Source organism: Brachyistius frenatus, unplaced genomic scaffold, assembly GCF_029030835.1.
Source record: "Brachyistius frenatus isolate BFR_SWC_R1_liver_20210118 unplaced genomic scaffold, ASM2903083v1 Contig_3, whole genome shotgun sequence".
Classification (NCBI taxonomy): Eukaryota; Metazoa; Chordata; class Actinopteri; family Embiotocidae; genus Brachyistius; species Brachyistius frenatus.
This window is the reverse complement of record NW_027210602.1, coordinates 3,299,718-3,324,941: the sequence shown is the minus strand read 5'-3', so window position 1 is coordinate 3,324,941 and position 25,224 is coordinate 3,299,718. Positions and strand designations below refer to the sequence as shown.

Here is a 25,224-nt window from a genome sequence, read left to right as displayed (position 1 = left end):
AAGAGATCACGGAAGACAGAAGCTGAATGAGAGGAGTGAAAGTAAAAGACGAAGTCCGACACGGGGGCGGGGGGGGAAATGTACGAGACACTATGTGTGGGCCAGGGCCTGTGAATCTGGGAGGTGAACTCACAGTAAGGCACAGTGCTCTGCTTGTGGATGATGATGATGATGATGCTCATTCATGCTGCTACAAGCTCTGATGACAGCTACTGCAAAAAACAGACAACAACACTAATGACAAAGCATGTTTTCTCTTCTTCTACCGCTCTATTTCGATGCATTCCTAACTCCCGCCTTTGAATCTTTGGATCGTTCAGCTTTCCTCAATCTGGCAGAACATCCCTCTTTAGCACCAGATCGAAAACACAAGTCCTCGCTGATCAGGCGATTTGGTGCTTTTCTGTCTTCAGTCAAGTCCTCTTCATGTTTTAGAAGAATATACACACACACACACACACACACACACACACACACCCTAAGATAGGGAAAGTCTACCGCTTCGGACAAAACCTGCACAATATGGCCACGCAGTCAGACGAGCTCAGTATGCGAACAAGTCCTGTTTGAGGAAACGGGTTCTAGTCCAGGGTTGAATCGGTCAGATCACATTGTTTTGTGGTCCAGCAGCTGATATAAAATGCATTCTACAGCTTTGTTTTCGAAGGACTCCAAGAACTTATGAAGCGCAGATTTGGATAAACATAAAGCAGAAAAAAAAAACCTGATACATTTATACCACAACAAAAGAACGCTTTTAAAGCAACATAAATACTTAAAATGTCCATATTTTGTTAAATATGTAAACACTTCAACTTAAATATATTTGGTATGATGCAAAAATATTTAAATACAAAGCTTTTTTTTTTAATTTTTTTTTTTAAATCAGCTCTTATGTGGTGTGGCTGATTTATTGCACTGCAAATGCTGGAGCCCTATTGCACTTTTAAATATCTCAGCTTCAACCACTGGTCTGAATTAACTTCATTTTGTCACATGTCAAAGGCTTTCCTCACAACCTAATGTTGTTCCCCTTAAAAAGAAAAAAAGAAAGCCTCGATGTCCTCTCCTTATTGTCATCTCATCCTCCGTAGAGAAACGGCGTCGAAAATGAGATTGAGGAGACCGGAGCGTTCAAAGACAAACTTAACCTCTGATAGAGGACAGGTGCAGCCACAGTACAGGTTTGTCACTCCCGGCTAATTGTGCAGGTTAGGTCGACAGTAGAGGCTCCAGTCGTTCACAAAACAATCTCACTAAATAACAAGGAACAGAGAGATAGTTTAGGTCCACGTAGGTCCCTCTGTTGTCCCACACCGTTAATGGTACTGAATCCACGTTCCTCATTGGCATCCTTTAAGTCCGTGTTGATCTGTAGTTTCAAGTTTTTGCACTCTGGATGCCAGGCAGCCTGAACTCCTCATCCCTTGCCAGCGAAACAACCAGGGTTGACAGTGTTTGAGGGCTGTGTGGGCGGGGGAATGTGTGGCCATGACGGGTGGTTTCAAGTTACCAAATAGACCTGGTTACTGGGTTTGTGCCTCTCTCTGTGTTTGCTGAGGTAGCGAGAGAGGAGTAGCTGAGGAGATTTCAGGAGCGGTGGATGGAGTGGTGCGTGTGTTTATGAGTGTGCCGTGCATAAGTCTGTTTTTTAGGGATTTTAAAGAGCAAAGTGGAAATTCAATATGTATGCGCGCGCGCGTGTGTGTGTGTGTGTATATATGTATGTATGTGTGTGTGTAAATGTTTTGGTCGTTGAACATGTATGGCTATTTTGTATGTATTTGTGTGTATGGGGACAAAATCTTTTGCTATCCTGGCCACACAATATTGTCTATTTTCTGTATTTGACGTGTGTTTGTTTATGTGTGCATGTGTCGATGTTGTGGTCAGCCTGGTCATCACAATTTGTGTTTCCCTGACAGTATGGAGCGGTAAAGCTCCTCGTCCAGCTGCTCGTAGCGCCCTCTGCTGGAATCCAGGAAGTACAGTCTGTCTGACACTGCACTGGGGTCAAAGCCGTCCCGACGCAAGTCCGTCTTCTGAAACTTAAACGTTCCTGAGAAACAGACACACAAAGACAGTGTATAGATATTTCAATTTGTCAAACAATACCTGCTGTTTTTTTTTTTTTTTTTAGAAGAACTGTCTTCACTGTCATTCTTTTGGGAAACCGCAGGAATCATTTAAATTGTCAAACACAACTGTGTTATTGATTGAAAGCATTCATTAAAAAAAACAAATCTAGTGTAGCAGCCAGTTTGGACACAAGTACTCACACAAGTTTAAAAAAACAAAACAATTTTCACTCTTTTTTTATACAATAGAAGATCAATTAAGTAGAACTGCAGTTATGTAATAAGAAAAGAGTAAACAAAGAAAAATATGTTTCATGTTTTCAATTATTAGAAAAGATACAAAAATAAGAGTTTCAGGTTCAACATTTGATTTGTTGTCTTTGGTCTATTTCCAATTAAAATGGGTTGAGATGATTTGCAAATCACCACATTTTGTTTTTAATTTACATTTTATACAGTGTCCCAACTTTTTGGGAAAATTGGTTTTATGTCTTGAATGAAACAGGGCTTGTTTAGAAAGATTACATGTCATGCATTGGCTCCTCAGTGGGATGAAACAGCTTTTAGTAATTCCCAAACAATGAATCACATTCTCTCATATCTGTCTGATAAAAAAATACATTAAGAGCAATTAAGAAGGTTTTAAGAATCTGAGGTCCGTCAAAGGCAATTGAAATATTCTTTAAACTCCACAGTAATACATTTTGGAAAGTGAGAGCAATTAAAAGAGCAGGTTACCCGTCTTGTTGACCTCTGGAAGGAAGCGGAGGAAGACAGGTCTGGCGTATGGCGGGAGAGACTTGTCCATGTCCTTCACAAACTTCTCCAGGTCACTGGTGTGAGAAGGATCAGCGATGGCTGCCATGCCAGCCTTTCCCTCTGCTCCTGTGCACACAGAGGCGGCAAGTCGGAGGATTAATTCTGGAAACCACTGAGGTTTAACAATTGCTTGTGGTCCTGCAATGAAGCCAAGAGTTCTGTGAACCCTTCTTATGTCTCCACACAGTATCTCACTCATATTCCTCCCTTTCAGTCTATGTTGGAGCTTCAGAGATGCTGTAACTTCAGATAATGAATTTAATTTATAAATCATTTATACTTTTATACATTACTGATGGATTGTGATTAAATTTTTTTTTTACTGTGCACAAGTAACCAAACTAGCTTCTCCCTTGCGGATTAATAAAGTTATCTAATCTAATCACCAGACTGGAGTGGCATCTGTGATTTGTCTTCGGTACCACTGGACCCTCGACTACAGCTCAGCTTTATATGTGATGACAATTCAAAATGCCATAATTCATTCAATGTCACAACAGATCAAGAGTAAGCCAAGACACTGCAGCTGTAATTACTGTGGTATTAAAGACTGTATGATTCTCGTCAAGCGTTTATTGCTCAGTAAACTATTCATTTCTCAATACACACAGCAGGTTACCTGTTAATGACATGCACACGTGCTCATCAAAATCATGATATTTGTTGTCCACCCACTGTATTTTGTTCTTAGCTTTAGCTTTCAAGAGTGACTATAAGGTGAGTGGTTACCTATATATATATATATATATATACATCTTTATAAATACAAATACATATTTTGACCCATGTTTTTCTTAAAAAATAAACTCTTGAGGATCATTATGCACAGCTTAAAGCTGCAGAAGAGGGCCTGATGGAAAATCTAGTTCACACAAGTTCATATGAAAATCATCTATCAATGGACCGAGGCATCTGTGACATCTCTTCAAAGTTGTTAGATATTTTGATGTCTATTAAGTATTTTCTCGGGGACTTGCCACAAAGAGGTGAGGTCAAAGGGGACCCACCTGATGAGCTTGCACATAATAATAATAATAATAATAATAATAATAATAATAATAATAATAAGCAACTGGCAAGGACCCATCTGAAGTTAATTTCAAAGCAATTTGAGCAAGAACATGTGATCTGCAATGCCAGTAAGGCTGCACACTTGCACAGCTCCAAATCAAAATGAGAATATTTTTTATACATATTTAAAAATATTCCTTTCATAATTTAAATGAGAATTATTCAAACATGTGAATTAAAAGATGTTACCTGGCACTTCCACTCCATAAACAACTACATCTTTCATGTCGAGCAGCCTGCTCAGAATTCCTTCCACCTCGGTCGTTGAGACGTTCTCTCCTTTCCAGCGGAAAGTGTCTCCTGTTCGGTCCTTGAAGAACATGTGGCCGTACTTATCCATGATCAACACATCACCTGGGAAGAGGGAGTCGATTCATCATTCTTCTTGTTCAGTCAGGATGGATTACAGTAAATAACAATGCAAGTGTGTGTGTGCGTGTGTGTGTGTGTGTGTGTGTGTGTGTGTTTCTAACCAGAGAGATAGGCACTGTCTCCCTTCTTGAAAACACTTTGAGCAATCTTCTTGCTGGTTGCTGATTGGTTGACGTAGCCATCAAACCTACGAAGAGGGTCGTTCTGAATAATCCTGCCGACAAGTTGGCCTGGCTCGCCTAGGATGAGATAAAAACACAGAATTATAATGTGACAGTGCTGTAGATACACTCTCTCCGAGGGGTTGCAGACTTCAGTTGAGTGTTCAATGAGCCTATGACCCTATTTTCAGAACACATGAAATAGTGCGGCCAAAAGTACAGAAATAATCGAGCATATCTATTTGCATAAGAACACATAAGCAGCTGCGTATCCTTCAGAGGTGTGTATTACCAAGTGTAAAACTGATGTTTGACGTGTGTATACAGTTAACCCACCAGGTTTACAGGGAATGCAGACGCCGTCAGGTCCCCTAATGAGCTCCATGGTCTCTTCGTCAACCCTCACCAGTCTGATGGGGTAGACGAAGGGTAGAATCTGACTGTTGAAGCCGCACGCTCCAACCTAGTGCACAGAAAAAAAAGTATCAACAACCACAAAGCGATCACTGGGGTGAGGAAAATGAGAGGCAGACCTGTGTTGTGTTGTATTAATGAGGAGCTACCAATACGGAGAAAACAAGACAGTTTTGTAATAACAACAGTGCTTCCCCGTAAAGGGCAAGACAAGCACAGTAAGGAAATGAGCTAAGTAGCTTTAAAGATGTCCAAATAGGGTATTTAACTACAACGTTGCCAAATCCAAACTGTTGGGCTGGCATACAAATCTCTGCCAGTAATCTTTCATCAATAAGCCCTATTATGTTTGGTCAAAGCATCATCACCACTTCTTTGCAGGACTTTTTCCTACCCTGTTATCGAAGTTGCCCAGGCTGCAGTTGCACTCTGTGGCTCCGTAGAACTCTGCAATCTGTGGAATATTGAAGCGGTTCATGAATTCCTCCCATATGGACTGGCGCAGGCCGTTGCCCAGCGCCATGCGTACCGGATGCTGTCGCTCAGTGTCCCGAACTGGTTGGTTCAGCAGATACCGGCAGATCTCACCAATGTACTGCACAATCTGGAACACGGTGATGAGAAAAACAACAGTTAAGTAATGAGACAACAGAGATAAGAACAGACTGCTTACTGACTTGTTTACACTTGATATATCAAGTGTAAACAAAACGGATTCAAAGAGCTTAACTGGGGGAAAACATAAAAATCTTGAAATGATCTTTTATAGAAATTATATTTACAGAAATAATCTTTTCAGCAACACCGAGATTGTGTTGTGCTACTCAATAAACTAAATCTGTGGGACGGACTTGTGATCTATTATTCTTACAGTGCAGTTGTATTTGACACAGTCATCCCAGAACCGTGAGGCAGAGAACTTCTTTCTGATGACCACAGTCATGCCGTGTATTAAGCACTGGCCCACTCCCACAACGTTTCCTGTGGATAAAGAATATAAGGTGTCACCAGCCTTGACATAAAAATACATACAATTTAAAGAAACAAAATGATAAATAACAGATATTTGCAATTCTTTGGCAGAGACATTTGGTGTACATAAGGTCAGGGCATTTTCTTAGCACACCAAGTGAAAAGGTTTGTGGATTATGATTGTGATAAACTTGCTTGTGACTAAACTTGTAAAAGGAAACACCTATTATAAAACAAACTTCATTGGTTCAGTTCATTTGAATTTGACTCTGGGTCATTTTCCACTTCATACAATTGAGCATAGAAATCACAATGTGTGGAACAAAATCCCACTGCAACCTTTTTGCAAAAGTGATCTTGGTCTGGTCAAATCAATTCTGGATCGGGTTTGTTTGTAGTGAGAACATGAGCTGACATCGGTGACCCAACTCACCTAATTTGATCTCAACAGCTTCCCCTAGTCAGGTGTGTTTTGCATGCTGATTAGGGGAAGCTGCATACTTGCCAGCGAGAGAAAGTAGACATTTGACGTGGACAAGCAACAAAGTACAGATACTATCCTTAAATGATGCATATTGGTTCGCTCTAACTTTGTTTCACCGATGCTGCTTGGTTCAATCTTTCTTCTGTGTGACAATAAATCAAACCAAGGATGAAACTGAAGATGTTTACCAACTCATTCATTGAGCAAACAAACTGCATTCTTTAAACATACATACCCGCAGAGTGGTAGAGCGGAAGGCAATCATACAGTACATCATCTGATGTCATCTTAAAGCCGTAATAGACCAAAGCTGCCATGCGGTAGTACCTGAAAATCAGTGTGGGCAGGGTGAGAGAAAAAAAAGTAAAATACGTTAAAAAAACAACAACAAAGCAAGTTATATTCATTTCTCTCACATTCTTGTCCAACAGTATTTGTACTACACGAGAGCTACATGATCAACAAGGAGAGCAGCTGTAGTTCCTGTGTGTCTGCTTGTTAGCTGCACGCCTCCTTCCTACCTGCTGTGCACAACAATAGCAGCTTTAGGCATCCCAGTGGTTCCTGATGTGTAGATGTAGAACAGGCGATCTGAAACGGATAGCACAGCGAAAGTGAGATAATGTACACGTGAACAGCAGCGTTTCCTATGACTGGTTGTAGCACGTGCTCGAGGGCATAAGAGTGAATGCGCCGTTTTAACTTACCTTTTTCAAATAACCATTTAGCTGAATGCCTCCTGATTAGCTGTGCAGGAGTGTAAATGTTTGGCTTTGGTCCTTAACTACAGGCCTATTCACAGTTTTGATTGCGAGCTCATTTTGTCTCAGTTCCAGCAGTGAAGGATCGAGGCAGAATGAAGTCCATTCCCTTTTTAGAGATTGCAAAAAATTTGGCAATTAAGTATAATTCTTCCAAAGCTACAGTGCCATACTGTTTGTAAACAAAGTGGTCGAGTGTTTAGACAGCGAGGTCCTCTTCAGATCAAAACTCTGCATCCTGACGTATTCATATTTCGCGTAATCAGAGCGGTCCCTGGCATTACAGTAGACCACTTTTTATAGTTAGCGTCCCTCCTCTAAACTGGTTTTATCCATAATAAACTTTAACCATAGCTAGATCAGAAACACTGTCAGGGTCTGATATACAGCTACACCGACGGATTAAGTGTTAGCTCCATTAATGTAAACACTTCAAACCCTTTGCTGAGTTTTTTGGCACAAGCAAATCAGCTCTGTGATGGCCATAGGAAAAAGCTGACTAAGCAGCCACTCAGTGCAGCAGTTCCCATTAACACACACACACACACACACACACACACACACACACACACACACACACACACACACACACACACACACACACACACACACACACACACACACACACACACACACACACACACACACACACTACTGTATGTGAACACAGGCACTTCTATTCACCTCTAATTACATCCTGATGGCTCTGATCCTGATGCTTTTTGGTTGCAATCTGTCCAGATCACTACATTTTACCAATATAACATAACAGAAGGTGCCAGGTTATATTGCTGCGCCGGCCCGTGAGCTGTCAGTTATTACATGTTGTGGTTTATACAAAATGTGTGGGCAGGTAGGAGTTTTCATATTGATTTGGGTAAGGGCTAAGTGAATGTTGGTGCTGTGGGCAAAGTTTTTCTTTATCTAAGGATGTAGAGTACTGCATGTTACAGTGATTGTAATGCTCTCAGAGGCAAATTTGTGGTTTTAGAAGGTTTGATTATGGATATTGTGGATTCCGTTTTTTCTCCCTTCGAGTCATGTACTGTATACAGGCTGCCTTAGAAGAGCAAACATACACTGATTTCCTGGTAATGAATCATCAATAACTCACTTTAAATGAACTTTTTGGAACTAGTCACACCGTTAGGAAACTTGTATTGTTTATGAGAGATGTGATGAGCATGTCATTCTTACCTGTGAAGCAGCGTTGTGGCCGGCGGGGCAGGTGAGAAGGTGCAGCAGCCAGCAGGGGCTCGAGGCACTCGGTTCCCTGTGGGACTCTTTTGGGCTCCCAGTCTCCAGAGCAAAACATCTGCACTGCCTTCCCCATTGAACTGTGGACCTCAGAAACCGCTGCGAGAGCAAGAGAAACGCATGAATCGCACACTGCATGAGGAGTACATGTGCGGCAACATTTAAGCATAAAATTAAACTTGGGCAATTTGAACAATTCAATCAATAATAAAGCAAAAACAGATGTTGTATCAGCAAAAAAAGAGGAAATGAAAGGGGTGTGGGGCAAACAAAAAAACACGTCAGGAAGAATTAAAATAACTTGTGGAGTTAGAGAGACGTGTGGAGTGAGAGGGAAAAGAGAAACCTCATGAACTAAAGAGTGAACGTAGAGTGTGACAAAAAAGAAAGTAATAATGTGTGACAGTGAGCAAATCAAACAGGTAGGTAAACTACAAATTTAAACAGCGGTCATATTTTCTCCTGAAAGTAGATGGTGTATCTTAATTTAAAAGCTTTATGTCATGCTGGCTCAGTACTAATGCTTCTGGCTTGATGTTGGCCTACTCTGTAGCAGAGAGGCTGCGTTTCCAATTACTTAAAGGCATAAAGCACACGACAGCTCCAGGATCCAATACAGAAGCTGTTCCATCAATCCCAGGACGAACAGCTCTAAACTTACTCACTCTCCATAGCTGTTGAGATCAGGGCTTTTCAGATGGGCGGGGACCCAAAAGAGGGCCATGAGGAGAATGAAATAGATCCATAAATTATGTTAGACCATTTTAGTAAGCTGCTAAAGTTTTGTATTATGAGTTTAAGCAATAAAAAGGTATGTTTAATAATACACTGCAAGCTAGTAGATTTCACAATGTAACAGGTGATTTGCACCACAACAATACAAACACACGTGTGATCATGTCCAAATTGATGGAAGAGAACACATCATTGCAAGTAATTTGCTTTTCTATTAGTCAGTATTTCAGATATAACGTCAAGGTTGATAAAAAGTACGAGGAAAATACAAAGATATGTAATTATTTCATGTGCTGTACTTATGCGTTAGTAATACAAGACATTTAATGAAAAACATGTGATTCAAAAGCATTTTAAATAGTAACATAATAAAACTACTGTACCATGTAAACAGTTTTAGCCAAATATTGTACTATACATCTCTGACTTTCTCCCTCTTATCTATTTTAGTTTATCACTTATCAGGCAATGCTCTTCTCTGAAGAGCTGAGACTTTGAACAGTGCAAATTGGTGATAAGGGATTTTTCTCCACATACCTCTTCATTACTCTTTCAGTTCTTTCTGTTCATCAGCCATTTAAAGCTCCACTGACTGATATTGAAGGGACACTTCCTCCTAAACCCATTTCTCTTTTATGACCTTTGTTGCGCTCTTCCTGCACCGCTCACCTCTCTCATTACAGAGGTAGAACATCATTCATCAGCACAAGTGAATACCGTTACAGATTCGGAGGCCTCAGGATGATCGTCTAACTTGAACTCCATCATCCTCTTGGCTCTTACCGTCAGTTAGCTCTGAACCAAAAACCACAGCCTTGGCATTGGAGATGGTGACGCAGTGGACCAAGGCCTCTAGTCTCAAATTGAAGTTAATGAGAGCCGCCTCTACTCCGATCTTAGCCATGCCCAACCAGAGGCCCACGTACTGGGACCGGTTCTCCATGAAGAGGGCCACCACATCACCGTCCTTAAGAGACAAACAAACAAAAAATCAGATGTTGTCAAACTGATTGCCATTAACGGTTTAACAGAGGTACACTTGTATTTAGTATCATTCCCTACAAAGTGGTCAATAACGATGTCTCCTTCATGTCTCCTTCTGGATGGAAACAACATTTGTGAACGTTTTGACAAGCAAGAGAAATCACCTCTTTTTCCACCATTTTTAAAGGAATATTTGGTTTTATAGACCTACTTTGAAACCCCGTTCCAGCAGCAGGTTAGCCACTCTGTTGGAGTAGTCGTCCAACTGTCTGAAGGTCCATCTCTCTCCCGTCCCCTCGAAGATGAGCGCCGTTTTGTCTCCATGGCGCTGCACTGTTTCAGCAAAGATCTTGGGGATAGTGTTCTTCTCTCCGAGGTGGCGTCTGACATTCATCTTCACCCGCAAGAGCACACCTGCTGCACTGAAAGAGCAAGAAAAAATATTATTACAAGGGAATAACGGGCAGTTTAAGTAACTCCTCCTGGAATGATTGCTGTTTTTAGGTTTTTGGTTGGTACTGCAACTGTGATAAGATTTTTTTGTGTGTGGACATATTCTTGGTTTTGGTGATTTCAAGGATGACATCCAAGTTATAGCTGCTCAGAATCTCTGTATTCATGTGTCAATAGGTCAGAACGTTGACCTAACAAGAATTGAGGTGAAAATGTTTCATCTGCAGCAAAGTTTACAATTTACATGTGCAACTATGTCACCATTTAACAATACGGTGAGCTTTGCAAAATTATAAGCCAATTGAATGTGTGACAATTACAGCACTTATCTCAGGTAGGGTTTCAGGCTCTGAATGTAGGTTTTTTTTTTACGCTTTAATTAAATGTATGAAAACCAGAACTGCACAGAGGATGCATGGAAGCTCTGAGGATATGTTTGGATAATGTTTGCAGTAACAGCAAACATGCATAATTTGTAGCTAAAGGGTTAAAACATGCAAAACCACTTGAATATCAATTCATAGTAAAATAACTTTGAAAGCAAAATATTTTCAAGCTCATCTATATCTACATTTGACAACTATTACTTATATTGAACAATACACAACATAAAACATTACAACAGCTTTATTTTACACGTATGGTACAGAGGTTCAGATTGTGACCAATCTCCTGGTGAATAATTACAGACATATCATGAAAACAAATACTTCATGGTTATATTATGGTGGTGATAATATATTTATCATTACACAAGAGATTAGTTTTATGTTGGTCCAGATAAACATGATATATTGTTGCACAGCTGGTTCATTTGTCCACCATAAATCTGTTTGGTGTTATCTCTATTGCAACAGAGGATCTTTAGGAACACTACACTATGTAATTAATGTCTTTCTTGCAGCTACATTTCTAATCACACTGACCTATTGTTAGCAACAGGACTTTTAGGAAGATCTATAATAAAACGTATATAAATAAACTAGCATTTAGTTTCTTTACTGATGTTGATGAGAGTTTCATGTTGGCACCAATAAGAACAAAACCGTATTTACAACCAATTGTTGCAAACGCAGATGCTGTACGCCTACCAAACATCCCACTGACAATCACTGTAACATGCAGGGACAGGCTCACAAATAGTGGAGGGTGATTTAGTGATCAAAAGCAAAGATGTGAACCACAGTGATTTTTATGGGGAACACAGCACTGGACTACTTCAAAAATCCCCTCAATTACCCTCATCCCCTACACTTACTGACATCCACTGAACTGCCCATAGTTTTACTGTTCATATGGGTACAAATTATATTAAGCTGCAACAGGACTATGAGAAACTGATAGATACTATAGAAAGCTCTGTATTACATAAAGCCTGATTCCCACTCAGGGGAAAGTTTGCAAAAACTCCTGTTATCTCTTCAGTGCTCACCAAATGCTACTGAGCTTTTGTGTTTCAGTAGTTTAGCTTGCTGGGCATAACTATCATTTTATTTTACATATGGCTAAAGTTTTATATTGTACCCTATTCTCAAGTTTTTGTGGCTGCAACTTTAATAGTAACTTGTGCTCTACATAGCACATTGTGCCTTCACCTGGAATAATATATAAATAACAGTTTGCTTGTTTGCCAACGTACACTTTGTCAAACCACATTACCAACTTATGAGTCACTGTGGAAATGGTGTATGCGTTGTCAGGGTCAAACAGAGTACATTTCTGACACCTCAGATATTGACAATACAAAAATCAACAGCAGTATCTGAACCATACTTAAGAGCTATATGCATTTGAAGCCGAGGTAGTAATGTGTCAAAAGAGTAAGAAACCTTAGTTATTGCATACACTTATTTCATGAAAAATCAACAAAATGTCTTCAAAATACAGCCTTGAAAACTGTAACAACTTCCTGTTTTACCATTACTAAAGCTACTGAGGAAAAAAGTAAGTTAGCACAAACCCATTACAATAACTGCCTCCAAGTGTAAATATTGGCTTTAAGTGCCCTTAACCTGATCATCTCTATTTTTCTTTCTCTGAAATATTTTAAGATACCTGTTTTGAAACATGTACAGCAGGAATATCCGGCCGGCTGCTAGCACTAATCTCTAAAACAAGGCCTTTTGAAGAAGAACCACAGGTTGTGTGGCGAGTTCCTCAAAGCTGCTTTCAAAGATGTCTACATATTTGCAGGCCTTTAGTTGTGAAAGGACTTTACCTGCTCGTGTTCCACCAGTGGACATAGAGCTAAAACAAACCATAATCACTCTCGTAATTATGCCTTCATAGAGCGCAATGAGACTAAAAATGTCACGCTATTTATTCAGATTTTCTTGCTGTCTGTGTTTTTATGAATGATAATTGTTTTACAAGCATGTCCTAATCAAATTTAATTGAAAGTGAATTGAATAGATTATAGTTTATGTGAATGTTGGGCAGTTGCATAATTTTAGGAATTAACATTGACGTCATTACTGTGCATCACTATTATCGTAGCATTGTTTCATTACATATGGTTCCACCGAGAGGGGAATAAATGATAATTAATATTTACAGCCCTGCACTATTTACCCTAAAACCCTTGCCAGAAGACTAAACACAGACAGGAACAAATCTAGTCATGCTTTTCTTATGTTGAAATGATGTATGGTTCAATTTTCATGGAGACCATTTGGCAAAATAAACTGTCCAAATGTCAGACTGATGTTTCTTTGTGTCTAGCTCTTCTTCTGGATGAATACAACCATCTTTTAGCTGGTCATGCACCCAAATTGACTGAACAGTGTAGGAATCAAAGTCCCTTATAAACAAAAAGTAGCTATGATTGCCTCAGTTAAACAGAGCGGTGAAATCATGACAACGGCACCGGTTCTTATACTCTTTGAACAATTCGGATGTTAACACTCTTAAACCAAATTTGAGCCTAGATTAACCACTTTACTCTCAGAGTCACTGTTTCACTTGAGTTACAATGTTTTGAAAGTGCAGAGCCAAACCATTTGAAAATTTGTCACTGTCAAAATACTCAGACAAAACTATATTTTGGTAGACAGGACATACCTGGTTGAAAATTATAACTAGAAACAAAATATTATAATTAACAGCCATAACATGTCTGTGCTTTGAGGAGAATGAAAAGTGGTCAGATTCTGTACATTTTCTACATTTGGAGAATGCAAAACATCCCCATACTTACTGTAGGTCTCTGCCAATTGTTTTGGCAAAAATATGCAGAAAACTCCATCCTCCGCTTCCCAAGTAGAAGATCAGAATGGCCGGAAGAACTTGGTACCAAGACAAGCCCACCAACAGCCTCAACACAAACAGCAGGGCTGTGCAACATGTTAGACGCATCATCCTGAAAGAATGCACACATATATAAATAGTTAAAGATAATGGGCGACGAGCTGACTACTAATCAAACATTTCACACCAAACATCGGTTCACTCGGTGAAAGATCACATCTGGTTTGAGCCAGCAAAGGAGGTCTTGAATATGCATCATCCCAGTGATATTCAAGCAAACAACTTAGGAATGTTATCTGCTATGATATTTTTTTTTACACATCCTGTACCCGTTTTAATACAGTAACTCAGCTCTGGTAGACTGATTGGGGTGAAAGGTTACTAATATGAAATAGCACAGTAAAACTAGAGTCATACACTCTACAGTATGTAGCCATGCTCATGTACAAAAAAAAAAAAAAAAAAAAAATGCACATATTTAAACATTGTAAATAAACAGCACATAGGAGTAGCTATATACGATTTTGACATGAATAGAATTGGTAAAGCTGAAAAGAGCCTTTGCTCTTGAAGATGAAAAAAAGCCCAGGACTACAGAGACCTTAGGGAAACCCTAATTCAAAGCAACTATTCTGCAGCAACAGCAGAGAGCAACAAAAGACAGCATATGTTCACATTGGTGGCCGGTGCCATTTGATAGCTTGAAAGCTGATCCTAAACACTGAACGACAGGTTTACATGTCTGCTTATTACCTATTTATTTGCTTTTGCAACAGAAAAGCATTGCAGAATTGTCATTTCTGCTTAACATTGTGAAACGACGGGCCTGTTTTATGACAGCCTTGTTTCCTGGAGTCAAGATACTGATTAGATATTAAGTGCTCTGCCTCCCTGCAATGTGGCTGTAATGGTGATGATGGCCTGATCATGCTAATTCAATAAATGTGCTGCTAAAGCATAGACCAGCCTCTGTGCGGGCGATTACATTATTCTTAATGTCCGACGGATCGACGTGGTTGGATGTCACACATCAGGGGAAATAACGGCATTGAGCGCAGCAGCCACTTCACAGGAAGAAAAAAAAAAAAAGAAAAGAAAAGCGCTTCATCATTCGCTGCTGCTAAACCCGGAAATTTAAAATGATATTGCGGTAGAGGATATGACAATGATAGAGAAAGGCTCAACCCACTGTTGGTAAGACTACACCTCAATGGGCATGCCATGTGCGCTCCGGACGGGGCCTTAAAATTGCAAGCCGGTTGGACAATATTTATCGTGCTAACATGATGGAGGTTATCAAAGGTAACATGCGCGCCGGGGAAGCGGGATGCGCAGCGTATTGTGCGCATCGGCTTAAAGGAAGCGGATGGACGGTGACTGTAGAAGCAGCCCCTTTCAGTATGAAGAATCGCGCCGTCTGCGTCGCATAATTTACCATTCATGGTCCTTGGGCTGCCTGAAATGAAATTGTCGCGCAACCCTCTCCAGTCCCGTTAGTATGTTAATCGCTCACAAGGTTGTCAAAGGACAACAGAGTCATTGCCGGGCTCTCTCCCTTTCTTCTAGCGGATAATAAACCTGACCAATCCGCCAAGTTGAACATCGCGGGGGCTTTCGGGCTGCGGCCGGGATAACCGGGTTTTGCTTACATACCTTGCACCTCGTTCACACCGTCACAGCATGCAGGTGCGCACAAATCCCAAAACGTGAAACTCGTTGTGTGCGATTCCACCTTGATCGGCTTATAGGCTAGCCTGGTCGCTCCCTCCGCTCCTCGGCTTGACAAGAGACTCACAGAAACGCAGACAGCCACAAGCACAGGGATCCCCTCCTGGTGTTAATAGCACAGCGACCTGCTGCTGCTGCTGCTGCTCCTCCAAAATCACCTGGCAGCGCGCGTCGACTTTGACCCCACGATCATCATCCGTTCATTGTCACGATCATTTACAACGTCCCTGGGTTTATTGTATCCGATAAGCTCACTAACAGGCGTAATTCAAATGACCTTATAATTTTCTTAGTTGTGCCCGCCCACTGCCGTCGGCGTCAAATCAGTGAATCAGGAATAAGCGCTTGACGGACGGGTGCCAGGGCCAATCGAGGCAAGCAATTCTGTACACATCCCATCCGGCCGGGGCGGGGTTTGCGGCACTTGACGAGAGGAAATGCGGCGCGGCCCTGCCTGTTTGCCGATAGACTGCGAGGCCAGCATGCGCGCACAGCAGTTTCCACCCGGTAGTGACAAGGCGCCTTCTGGCGTAAAATGAGCCCTGCCTCTGACGAGAGAGTCCGCCTTACCACGTGCATTCATTACTCTGCTGCGATCGCACAAAAATGTCTTTTAAAACACTCGTCTGTCAACAGAGGGGACCAGCGAAAGAGCGAGGAACGAGGAAGGATGGGTTTTCATACAATAGCTATGACTACCCTGTCACACTCCAGTGGGGTCCCAGGATCTACTATGAAAAACTGGAACTCATTATCCACCAACCTGCGGGTTTCACTCTAATTAAAGCTCCAGCAGCTAATTAAATGATTTAAGAAGCTCTAGTTGCAGGCTGGCTGTACACTCCAATGTAGATATAGCTTACACAAACAAATGTCTGACTGAGGTGCAACACAGGACTGATTATTGTAAGTGTTTCAAGAAATATGCCAAACAAAGTGGCTGTAAAACAATTTCACGTCGGGTCAATTTTGACAATGACTGACAATTTCTTTGCGGATTGCTGCAACTTTAAGCAAAGACGTATCTTTTAGCCTATAATAAGAAGAGAGTAACACAAGGAGGCTGACATTTTACACAATGCTCATTGCAACACTGTGAAATGGCATGAAGCACATTGCATAACCAGGATAGCTTACCAAAGGTCTATGACAAATTGCTGAAGGTCTTTACTAAATTTCCCCACGGTGGGATTAATAAAGTCTAAGTCTAAATCACTGGTGCAGGTCAATGGAGATTACTTCCCCAGGGGTCTAAAAGACCCTTGATTAATGGGGACACGCTTATTTGGAATTGCTTACAAACATGTTACAAGTACCAATTTTTAAATAGTTGTCTTTATCTGCAATAATACCAAACAATCAGAGACAAGTTCAGATTTGTACACTCAAATCCTGCACCTTGATCAGTTTATCATACTGTATCATCTGCTATATGATCAAACCAGATGAAACGGCATTTATTACAATGACTCCAGTGTGCGAGATAGTAAATTAATGCTACGTGATGCAATAATCAGGATAAGACAAAATGGTAAACTTTGACCTGCATTAAAAAGAAAAAGTGCACTCACTCACAAGATTTGATATGGGAAAATAGATGCCAGTTCAGACGCACACACTCGACAACAACGTTATATCTTAGTCTCGTCAGGGTTGAGTAACTCCTCCGCCTATATCATTTACAGAAGACACATTGTCAGTGGTTCTCTGAAAGATTAGGACACACCCGTTATATGATCCTTCTTGCCTATGTTTTATGCACAGTGCATACAATGAGGATTTCAAACTTATTTTTAGTTAAACTTGTAGACGGTGCTATAAAGACATGCAGGGAACTGTCAGTGTGTGACACTTGCGAAATCTCTTTTTACTCCCTACAAGTTTTTTTTTTTTTTTAAATGGGTGGGATTTACATGTGGGATGTTACAACAATAGCTGTTTGGATAAGACAGGATATTTTGGGTTGAAATGTGTTGTGAAAGTGCTGACTGTTGAGATAAACTAAATGGCATCTATTTTTAGCAGTCACACCATGATTCAGATTTATTTCCTAGATTTTTTTTCGGAGGATGTGACGTGAACATTAAAATATGACAGTGTGTCTTCATATCTGTTGACATTATTCAGCTACAGATACTAAGTGCCTTATTTATTACATGTTACTGTCAGAGTACAAAGAATACTATACTTGGAGCGAGTACATTTTATTTTACTCTTTGACACTCCAGTATTCTCTTTTCTGTAAATAACAAACTCAAGTTTGAGAAATATCTGACATCCATGCACCCACATTCATGCGCACTTTTATATCAACTCTATTTAGGTAAGCTCAAATGTTAGAGCAAAGCAAGTCGTCTCACAGTTATGCCCTTAATAGCATTCACATTCTTGCACAACCACCGCTCCCTTGCAGCTCTGTTGAGTTGTGCTGGGTTTCCGGTAGGCTGGAAAAAAAAAAGCTGTATACAAATTTGTACATCCTCAATTGCCTTAAGTTAAAGGTTTCAATAGCAAGCCTGTTTTAAATATCATGCCTGCATGCGAGACTAACCTCATTCCCCACTTTTATCAATGCTGCTCATCAAACTCTCTGTTTACAGAAAAAGGTGAAAAGAAAACCAAGAAAATGGGCAAACCTCTCCCTGAAAGAGACACACAGTTCTTTCAGTGACATCTTTTGCCCAAATCCATACAATGGAAAAGTTCTATGGTCCCTTGACTTGACCCCTCTCCCCCTGGTCTGCGGGACCATTCTCACCACTGTATTTTCATTCTTATCTTTTTTCAGTCATCCAGTTCCAGACCAAAGTGTGTGTAGAGATCTCGTGTGGTGGTCCCCCTCAGAGCAGCTGCAAGACACAGACGGATTACAAGGTCAACTCTCTCTAGTCTACTTTTCAAACAATCCACAAAACACTGAACAGACCAACTTCACAGTCCCCCCAAAAAACAGAATCACTTTAAACATGAGGCTGTACTGGTGAAAACATTTTACACAATAGCAGTAAAACTCAATTAAACAAACAACAACAAAAAACATCGTGTATCTTAGATCATCCCCATACTTGTTTTAATTCCCTTTTACAATATAAAATCCCCTTTTTTCATAGTTTTTTGCATATATTATTCCAGTTAGCTAGATCTTGGTCTCGTGTGCAATCAAACTATTCTGATCTGTGCGGATTTCAGCCTGATCGTGACCTACTTCTCCTATGCAGGGGTGAAAAAGCCATAACATGAGTTAGTCCACAATACGAATGCATATATAGGCAAGATACCGGAGCTGAAAATTATTACATTTTATCGTCAGTTAATAAATATATTTTTTGGATCAACAGCTAAATAGTTTGTCTGCAAAAGAAAAATGTTTATCATAAATTGTCATAATTGGCACTGATTAGTTATACCAACTGTCAAAGACACACAATATTAAACCATAAGTGATATGAAGCAGAAGACAAGCATGCAAAGAAGCAGCAACTGTTTGAAGATTTCTCTTGTTTGATAACCTACTTTTTTTTTCAAATGTGCAATATTTTTAGGCAATAAACCTGATGCGAAAATGATTTCAAATATAACACATGTTGTTATTTATCAATTAAATGAAACGGAGTGCATGAAAAACTTTCAATCGAACCAATATCTGTTGGACCACCTTGTGAGCAGCACCAATTCTCATAGGCACACATGTGCACACTTTGTCTATGCACTTTGCAGGCAGGGCTGTTCCAAGGATGTATGAGAACTTGCTACAGTTCTTCTGTGGATTTCGGCTGACAAATTGTCTTCTGTCTCTTCATGTCCACCCAGGCTGACTCTGTGATGTTGCGACCAGGACTCTATGGGGACGATACATCGGTTTCAGGACTCCTTGTTATTCTTGTCACTGTCACTCTCTGGCTGTAGGCCTGTCATCCTGCAAAATGAACTCTGGAGCCAACCAAATAACTCCCTGAAGGTACTGCATGATGGATAAAAAGCAAAGCATCAAAAGTGCCTAAAATCTTTGCACAGCACTGTTTTCACCTCGCCGTCTTATGAGCCTCGACAATAATATGCAACCGCTCGGCACAAAATTGATGCAACCGTTTCTTTTATCTGATGCAAAATTCTATCCATTCACTAGGTGTTTGTATGCATACAGATGTTTGAAGGAGGTTTGAAGGCCTGGAGCTACAGAGAGGTTCAGTTGTTTCCGATATGAAACTGTCAATCATCTTTGTGCCTGAGGGGCAACACTCAAGCCTTAGTATATTACAGCCCAAGGCTTTGAAAGGGAGATTTGTTTGAAAATTACCTTTATCCCATCTGTTGTTTTTTACTGAAATTTCATTTTAGAAATGATTGTACCACTGCTGATTATAAACAGTAGAGTCTGCTGGGAACAATTAACAATAATAACTTCAGAGCAAAGCCAAAAACTACTGTGTTTATCTAAATTCAATCTATGAAAATTTACATACAAACACACTATTCTTATATTGAACCTCTTCTTCACCCATTGTTGACAAGGTAAGATTAATCAATAAGATCTATGATCTATATAGGCATGACTGCCTTATACGATGTGACTACTAAACACAAGCTCTGTTTCAGAGCATATTTCTCATTAGTGAAACGGAAATGGCTCTTAGGTGGCAGAAATATGAATATTCTAAAGACTTTCCTGGCAAAAAAAAGACATTTTTAAGTGACAATGACCCTGACTGACTGACAGACAGACAGACATGGTCAGATACAAAGAGACAATTGTCTTTAGAGGGCAATGCAGGGCATCTCTTCTCTTCGCTCCTCTCTCAGTCCACAGCCTGCCCACCCATCACCTCCCTCTCAGAATAACAGCATACAGTACAACAGCAACTCAGTGTTTAAGTGTAGACTCTTTGTGAAAGTGTGTGTTTGAGAGAGCACGAAGGGGAGGAGGGAAAAAAAGATAGCGTGTGTTTGTATTTAACTGCGTGTGCACGTGTGAGTGTATGCATATATCTATAGACATAGACAGAGATTGTAATTGTGTGGAAGCGTGTCAGTGATGTGAAAGACTGCCATTGTGTCAAAGGGGAAATGCCACCTCTGTCCACCAAGAGGTCATTATCCTCTCAACTCTCCACTGTACTGAGAGAGAATTTAAAGAGGTCGCAAGCTTCTAACTCACAACTCAGATTTGACATGGGCGATTACTCAGTTTTTCCAACACAGACTACTGTAGTAACAACAAAATAATTGACATTAGATGTATACTGTAGGTATCTGTGTACATTTTCAACAAACATCAGTAAACTATAGTGGGATGGAGTGTGCGGATTTTAACACAGCACACACAAGCACATGCATGTAGGTAAAAAGTCATGACCATAATAGTACTTTGCCATGATTCACCAAAAACTTTCCGACCAATATGAACTTTTCCCCACTTCCTCAATTCCATGTAGTTGCATCATATGCCTAAACATCAATGCCCATCAAAATTAGCCAACATATGACTAGAAATTTAAAAGACATTCAGTGCCTAAGTGGCCAGCTCTAATATAAGAGATGCTTCAACCAATTACATTTTTATATAAAGAGCTAATCTATTGTGTTTGGATATTTAATAGACAGACCAATGCAATCCAAATGCAAACATATTCAGTGTCGTGGTAATCCCACGACACTGAATATGTTTGCATTTGGATTAAAGACTTGCCTTGGCTTTTGATACAGCAGTACAAGTAAAACAGAGACACAACTCTGTTGCCCTCTAGCGGTTGCCTGTAGAACAACTTTAATCCACAATATATACACACACGTCTATTCACATTCGAATTTGTCCAAGCAAAGTCTGTTACTTTCAGTTCACGTGTCCTATAACCTATGGCTGCATATCAGGTTTGATGAGTTTGTTACCATTCATTTTCTACAAAGTCAGCCTTCTTACTTAAAATGTTTTAATCGGACTTAACTATTAGGTATAAGAAATAAGAAGGTCACAACAAAGTCTGTTTATACTATGATCTTACAGAAAATCTACTGCTGTCATGTTGTCTTGTTTTTAAAGGGTGTCTATTGTTACATTAATATTAATCATTTAGGTAGTTTTCAGGCCATGATAACACCTTCATGTCGTTTGTTTTCTTTGGTCCAAGTCACACCAGAAAAAGACATTCTGTTGTATGTCTCATTGTCTGGTCAGGGTTCACACTCTGCCTTATAATAAATGAGCAAAAATATGGTAAAATGAGTCACATTGACAGACAACTCATTCAGACAGTTTTGATCAGATGTCATGTTGTGACACTTATTTTTTGGGCACGGGTAGTTTCCTGAGAAATAGTCCAAATGAACTTCAAGCAACTGGACTTCCTGTCATCGCTGTGACACAGACACATCCTCTAAAACTCAAAATAACTGCCACAATCAGCAGATGAGTCAGGTATTTCGATGTCTGTATACTGCAGGGATACATGTTGATTTCACACACCACAGTCCATTTGGCAGAAATATTACAATCAGTCTCAATGTGACTATGCACTAGAGTCAGAATGACATAAAATTCATCATACCGATCTCATAAATAGAAAAGGTTATAGGAGATGAAGCTTGCAGAAGGCTTAAATGAATCGAGCCAAAAAGGCTCAGGATGAATGTGTATTCAAAACACTGCACAGCAACTATCCATCCATCCATTATCTATACCCGCTGTATCCCGAACAGGGTCAAGAGGGGGCCGGAGCCTGTCCCAGCACACTTTGGCAAAGGCAGGATACACCCTGGACAGGTCGCCAGTCCATCGCAGGGCCAACACGTAGAGACAGACAGAAACAAAGACCATCCATGCTCTCATTCACACCTAAGGGCAATTTTCAAATCACCAATTAACCTGACACACATGTCTTTGGACGGTGGGAGGAAACACAGGGAGAACAAGCAAACTCCAAACAGAAAGGCCCTCGGCCGAGGTTTGAAGCCAGAACCTTCTTGCTGCGAGGCGACAATGCTAACCACTGCACCACTGTGCCACCCCCACTGATCTAACTAGTTTTAGTAAATTCAATATAACCAGATTTGTCATACATGCATGCAGGAGCCTTGTCAGAAAAATCTGTGCGTCAGTATGGGTTCCAGACTAGTGCAAATTATTGCTCGAAGATAATTTGTCTCAAAGAGCGCTATTGGGGCTGATCAAGGCATTTTTTAAACTGATATTTATCAGCTATAGTTATTTCGCCTTGAACCTGTGTTATATGGCAACCGTCGCACGGGTGTCAGAAATGGAGAGCACAATTTGTGGCAGGATGCAGAAGTCTACAATGCAATGTGGCATATGTGCAGTTAAATGTGTGCAACGGGAAAATATGTTAAAATGGAAAACAAAAGCAGCACAACAGCATGCGATGTCTGCAACGAGAGGCGGTAGGAACAAGGCTGCATTTAACACTACTAATTTGATACAGCATTATTAACATAAGTACTCAACGAAATACATTGAGTTGAATCAGGTTGCTGTGATACAATTTAATTGTGATTTTTATAATAGAGGAAGCACCAACTCCTCTGAACCTGATTGTTACCTTCCTGGTATTTAGTGATATAAGTGGCTTTTTTTCAAGGCATGTGATCTCGATTAACAATCAGTTGTTGTATTGTTGTCAAATTTATGTAGCTAGATATACAAACACTTGAAAAAAAAAAACAACTTGATCTTGGCATTGTAAATTCAACAAGATTTGGCTACTATTGTGCTATTTTAAATGTTACTATAAAGCAGTGAAGTGAAATGTCTGAATTTAACTTACCAATACGACCCAGAAGAGACTGTCCGATGTCCTTGATGTCATTGTATTCATGCAACATATCAATATGATGCTCCAGCTCCTCTACTCTGCATCCCCTGAAAAAACAAACACAAAACCAGTCTCTCTCTCATCCAGAAGATTTGTGCAAATGTTCCTATACAGATGCAGACAGAAATATAAACATCTAAAAAAAAAAAAAAAAAAAAAAAAAAGGCGAATTAGATTACATTAATACTGACAAAAATCTATGTGCTGAAAAGAGTACACAACTGTGGGTATTTAGGGAAATTATTTACAGGGATTATCACCACCGTTTCCCTGACACTGACTTATCACTACCATTCAAGTTGGACCTCAAAGACATAAGTACAGGAACACAAACACAGCTGTACTCACTCAGCCTCCAGCTGTGCTATCTCTGTATCCAGCTGCTCTTTTCTCCTCTCTAGCTCTGCCACCTCCTCAGCCGGGCTAAGTTGAGCACTCTCAGTTACTTGAAGCTGTGAGGTGAAAAAACAACAACCATTAGAGTGGATTGCATGTGTGGCATGACATACAAGATTTAATGTGTGTTACAGACAGGGTGGGGGGGGGGGGGGGGGGGGCTACTTACAGGTGACCTGAAGTGGGTGTGGACTTTCCTGAACTTTGAGAATGGAGTTCTGCAGTAAAAGGGAAGAGAACAATGTTAAATACTGGACATATTTTACAAGAAATTGTTGATAGTATGTTTAAGATGACTTTACTGATAACTTACCGTCAACAGATATACAACAAGTAACATTTAACAAATTTTTTGCAAGTTGAGGCTAAACAATAATCAAACAAAAGCATCATTCAGATACCTCTCTGGCTTTTTCACGATCTTGTGTTTGTTTTTAAGATAGAAGCTATTGATGTTGTGACGAGCACTGCAAAAACTAATATTTCACAAATGAATAAAGATGAACAATTTAAACGGAACAAATGGCACAACCAGATGAACTGCCTGGGGGTGAAAATCAGATCGTTTGATAAACCACAGACATTTCGCTTGTAGTCATTGATCAATGGTTCAAAGATATTAGTTAAAAACCTGCCAAATAATCAATGATTTCTAACTTGATCAAAGGTCTTTCTATAAAAATGTTAAAAAAAAGGCAAAAATCACTTCCTCTGCTAAAATACCGACATCCCCGAGCATATTTAACATTACACAAAGATCATGTAACATTACACAAAGATCATATGTAACATTACACAAAGATCATGTAACATTACACAAAGATCATATTTAACATTAAGCATATGTAACATTACACAAAGATCATGTAACATTACACAAAGATCATATGTAACATTACACAAAGATCATGTAACATTACACAAAGATCATATTTAACATTACACAAAGATCATGTAACATTACACAAAGATCATATTTAACATTACACAAAGATCATGTGTAACATTACACAAAGATCATATTTAACATTACACAAAGATCATGTGTAACATTACACAAAGATCATGTGTAACATTACACAAAGATCATATGTAACATTACACAAAGATCATATGTAACATTACACAAAGATCATATTTAACATTACACAAACTACGTAACTAGATGTATTGTCTCGACAACGCTGACGTACAGGACAAACCGTTTCAGAAGGTCTTGGTTGCAATTAATAACGGCGTAAATAAATTATGATATACACCATTTTAAAGTGATAAAAAGTGTACATTTTATTAAACGTAAGCGAACAAGTACAGTCAGCTTTGCTGTCGGCTAGGGTAAAGTTAGCTGACAACGAGCTAACTGTGAAGCTACCTTTTCAGGGCTCCTTTCTTCGAGTCGTTTCTCTTCGGCGTCGACACTGGATAGATATTATCACCAAGGCGGGCTTCAACTGACTTCCCTGTATTCAT

At 39.9% G+C, this 25,224-nt stretch overlaps 2 protein-coding genes across 3 annotated transcripts; both read right to left on the bottom strand.

Annotated features, from left to right (window-relative positions):
* Positions 1-464: 464 nt before the first annotated feature.
* Positions 465-23,401, bottom strand: slc27a4 (solute carrier family 27 member 4). Of its 2 annotated transcripts, XM_069703444.1 has the most exons (15): positions 23,311-23,401; positions 18,294-18,384; positions 13,758-13,919; positions 10,320-10,530; positions 9,908-10,091; positions 8,330-8,488; positions 6,893-6,962; positions 6,607-6,698; positions 5,787-5,896; positions 5,310-5,519; positions 4,838-4,964; positions 4,442-4,579; positions 4,158-4,322; positions 2,817-2,963; positions 465-2,059 (listed from the first exon to the last, which is right to left on the bottom strand). In XM_069703444.1, the coding sequence occupies exons 2-15, from the start codon at positions 18,305-18,307 to the stop codon at positions 1,902-1,904; spliced, it is 1,947 nt and encodes a 648-aa protein (XP_069559545.1). In that variant the 5' UTR covers positions 18,308-18,384; positions 23,311-23,401; the 3' UTR covers positions 465-1,901. The 2 variants fall into 2 exon arrangements, with proteins under 2 accessions (XP_069559545.1, XP_069559555.1); XM_069703454.1 differs by lacking the exons at positions 18,294-18,384; positions 23,311-23,401 and adding an exon at positions 15,461-15,906.
* swi5 (SWI5 homologous recombination repair protein) lies at positions 18,672-25,224 on the bottom strand. The gene is made up of 5 exons (XM_069706581.1): positions 25,127-25,224; positions 23,924-23,972; positions 23,707-23,810; positions 23,311-23,405; positions 18,672-18,745 (listed from the first exon to the last, which is right to left on the bottom strand). The coding sequence occupies exons 1-5, from the start codon at positions 25,222-25,224 to the stop codon at positions 18,672-18,674; spliced, it is 420 nt and encodes a 139-aa protein (XP_069562682.1).

Coding starts and splice junctions, on each gene's coding strand:
- slc27a4 (XM_069703444.1), bottom strand. Junction 5,520..5,786: donor GTGTCAAATACAACTGCACT/GTAAGAATAATA, acceptor ACCGTGTTCCAG/ATTGTGCAGTACATTGGTGA. Junction 2,964..4,157: donor TTATGGAGTGGAAGTGCCAG/GTAACATCTTTT, acceptor CTGTGTGCACAG/GAGCAGAGGGAAAGGCTGGC.
- swi5 (XM_069706581.1), bottom strand. CDS start 25,224: ATGAATACAGGGAAGTCAGTTGAAGCCCGCCTTGGTGATAATATCTAT. Junction 23,973..25,126: donor AAGAAAGGAGCCCTGAAAAG/GTAGCTTCACAG, acceptor CTTTTACTGCAG/AACTCCATTCTCAAAGTTCA. Junction 23,406..23,706: donor ATAGCACAGCTGGAGGCTGA/GTGAGTACAGCT, acceptor TTGTTTTTTCAG/GGGATGCAGAGTAGAGGAGC.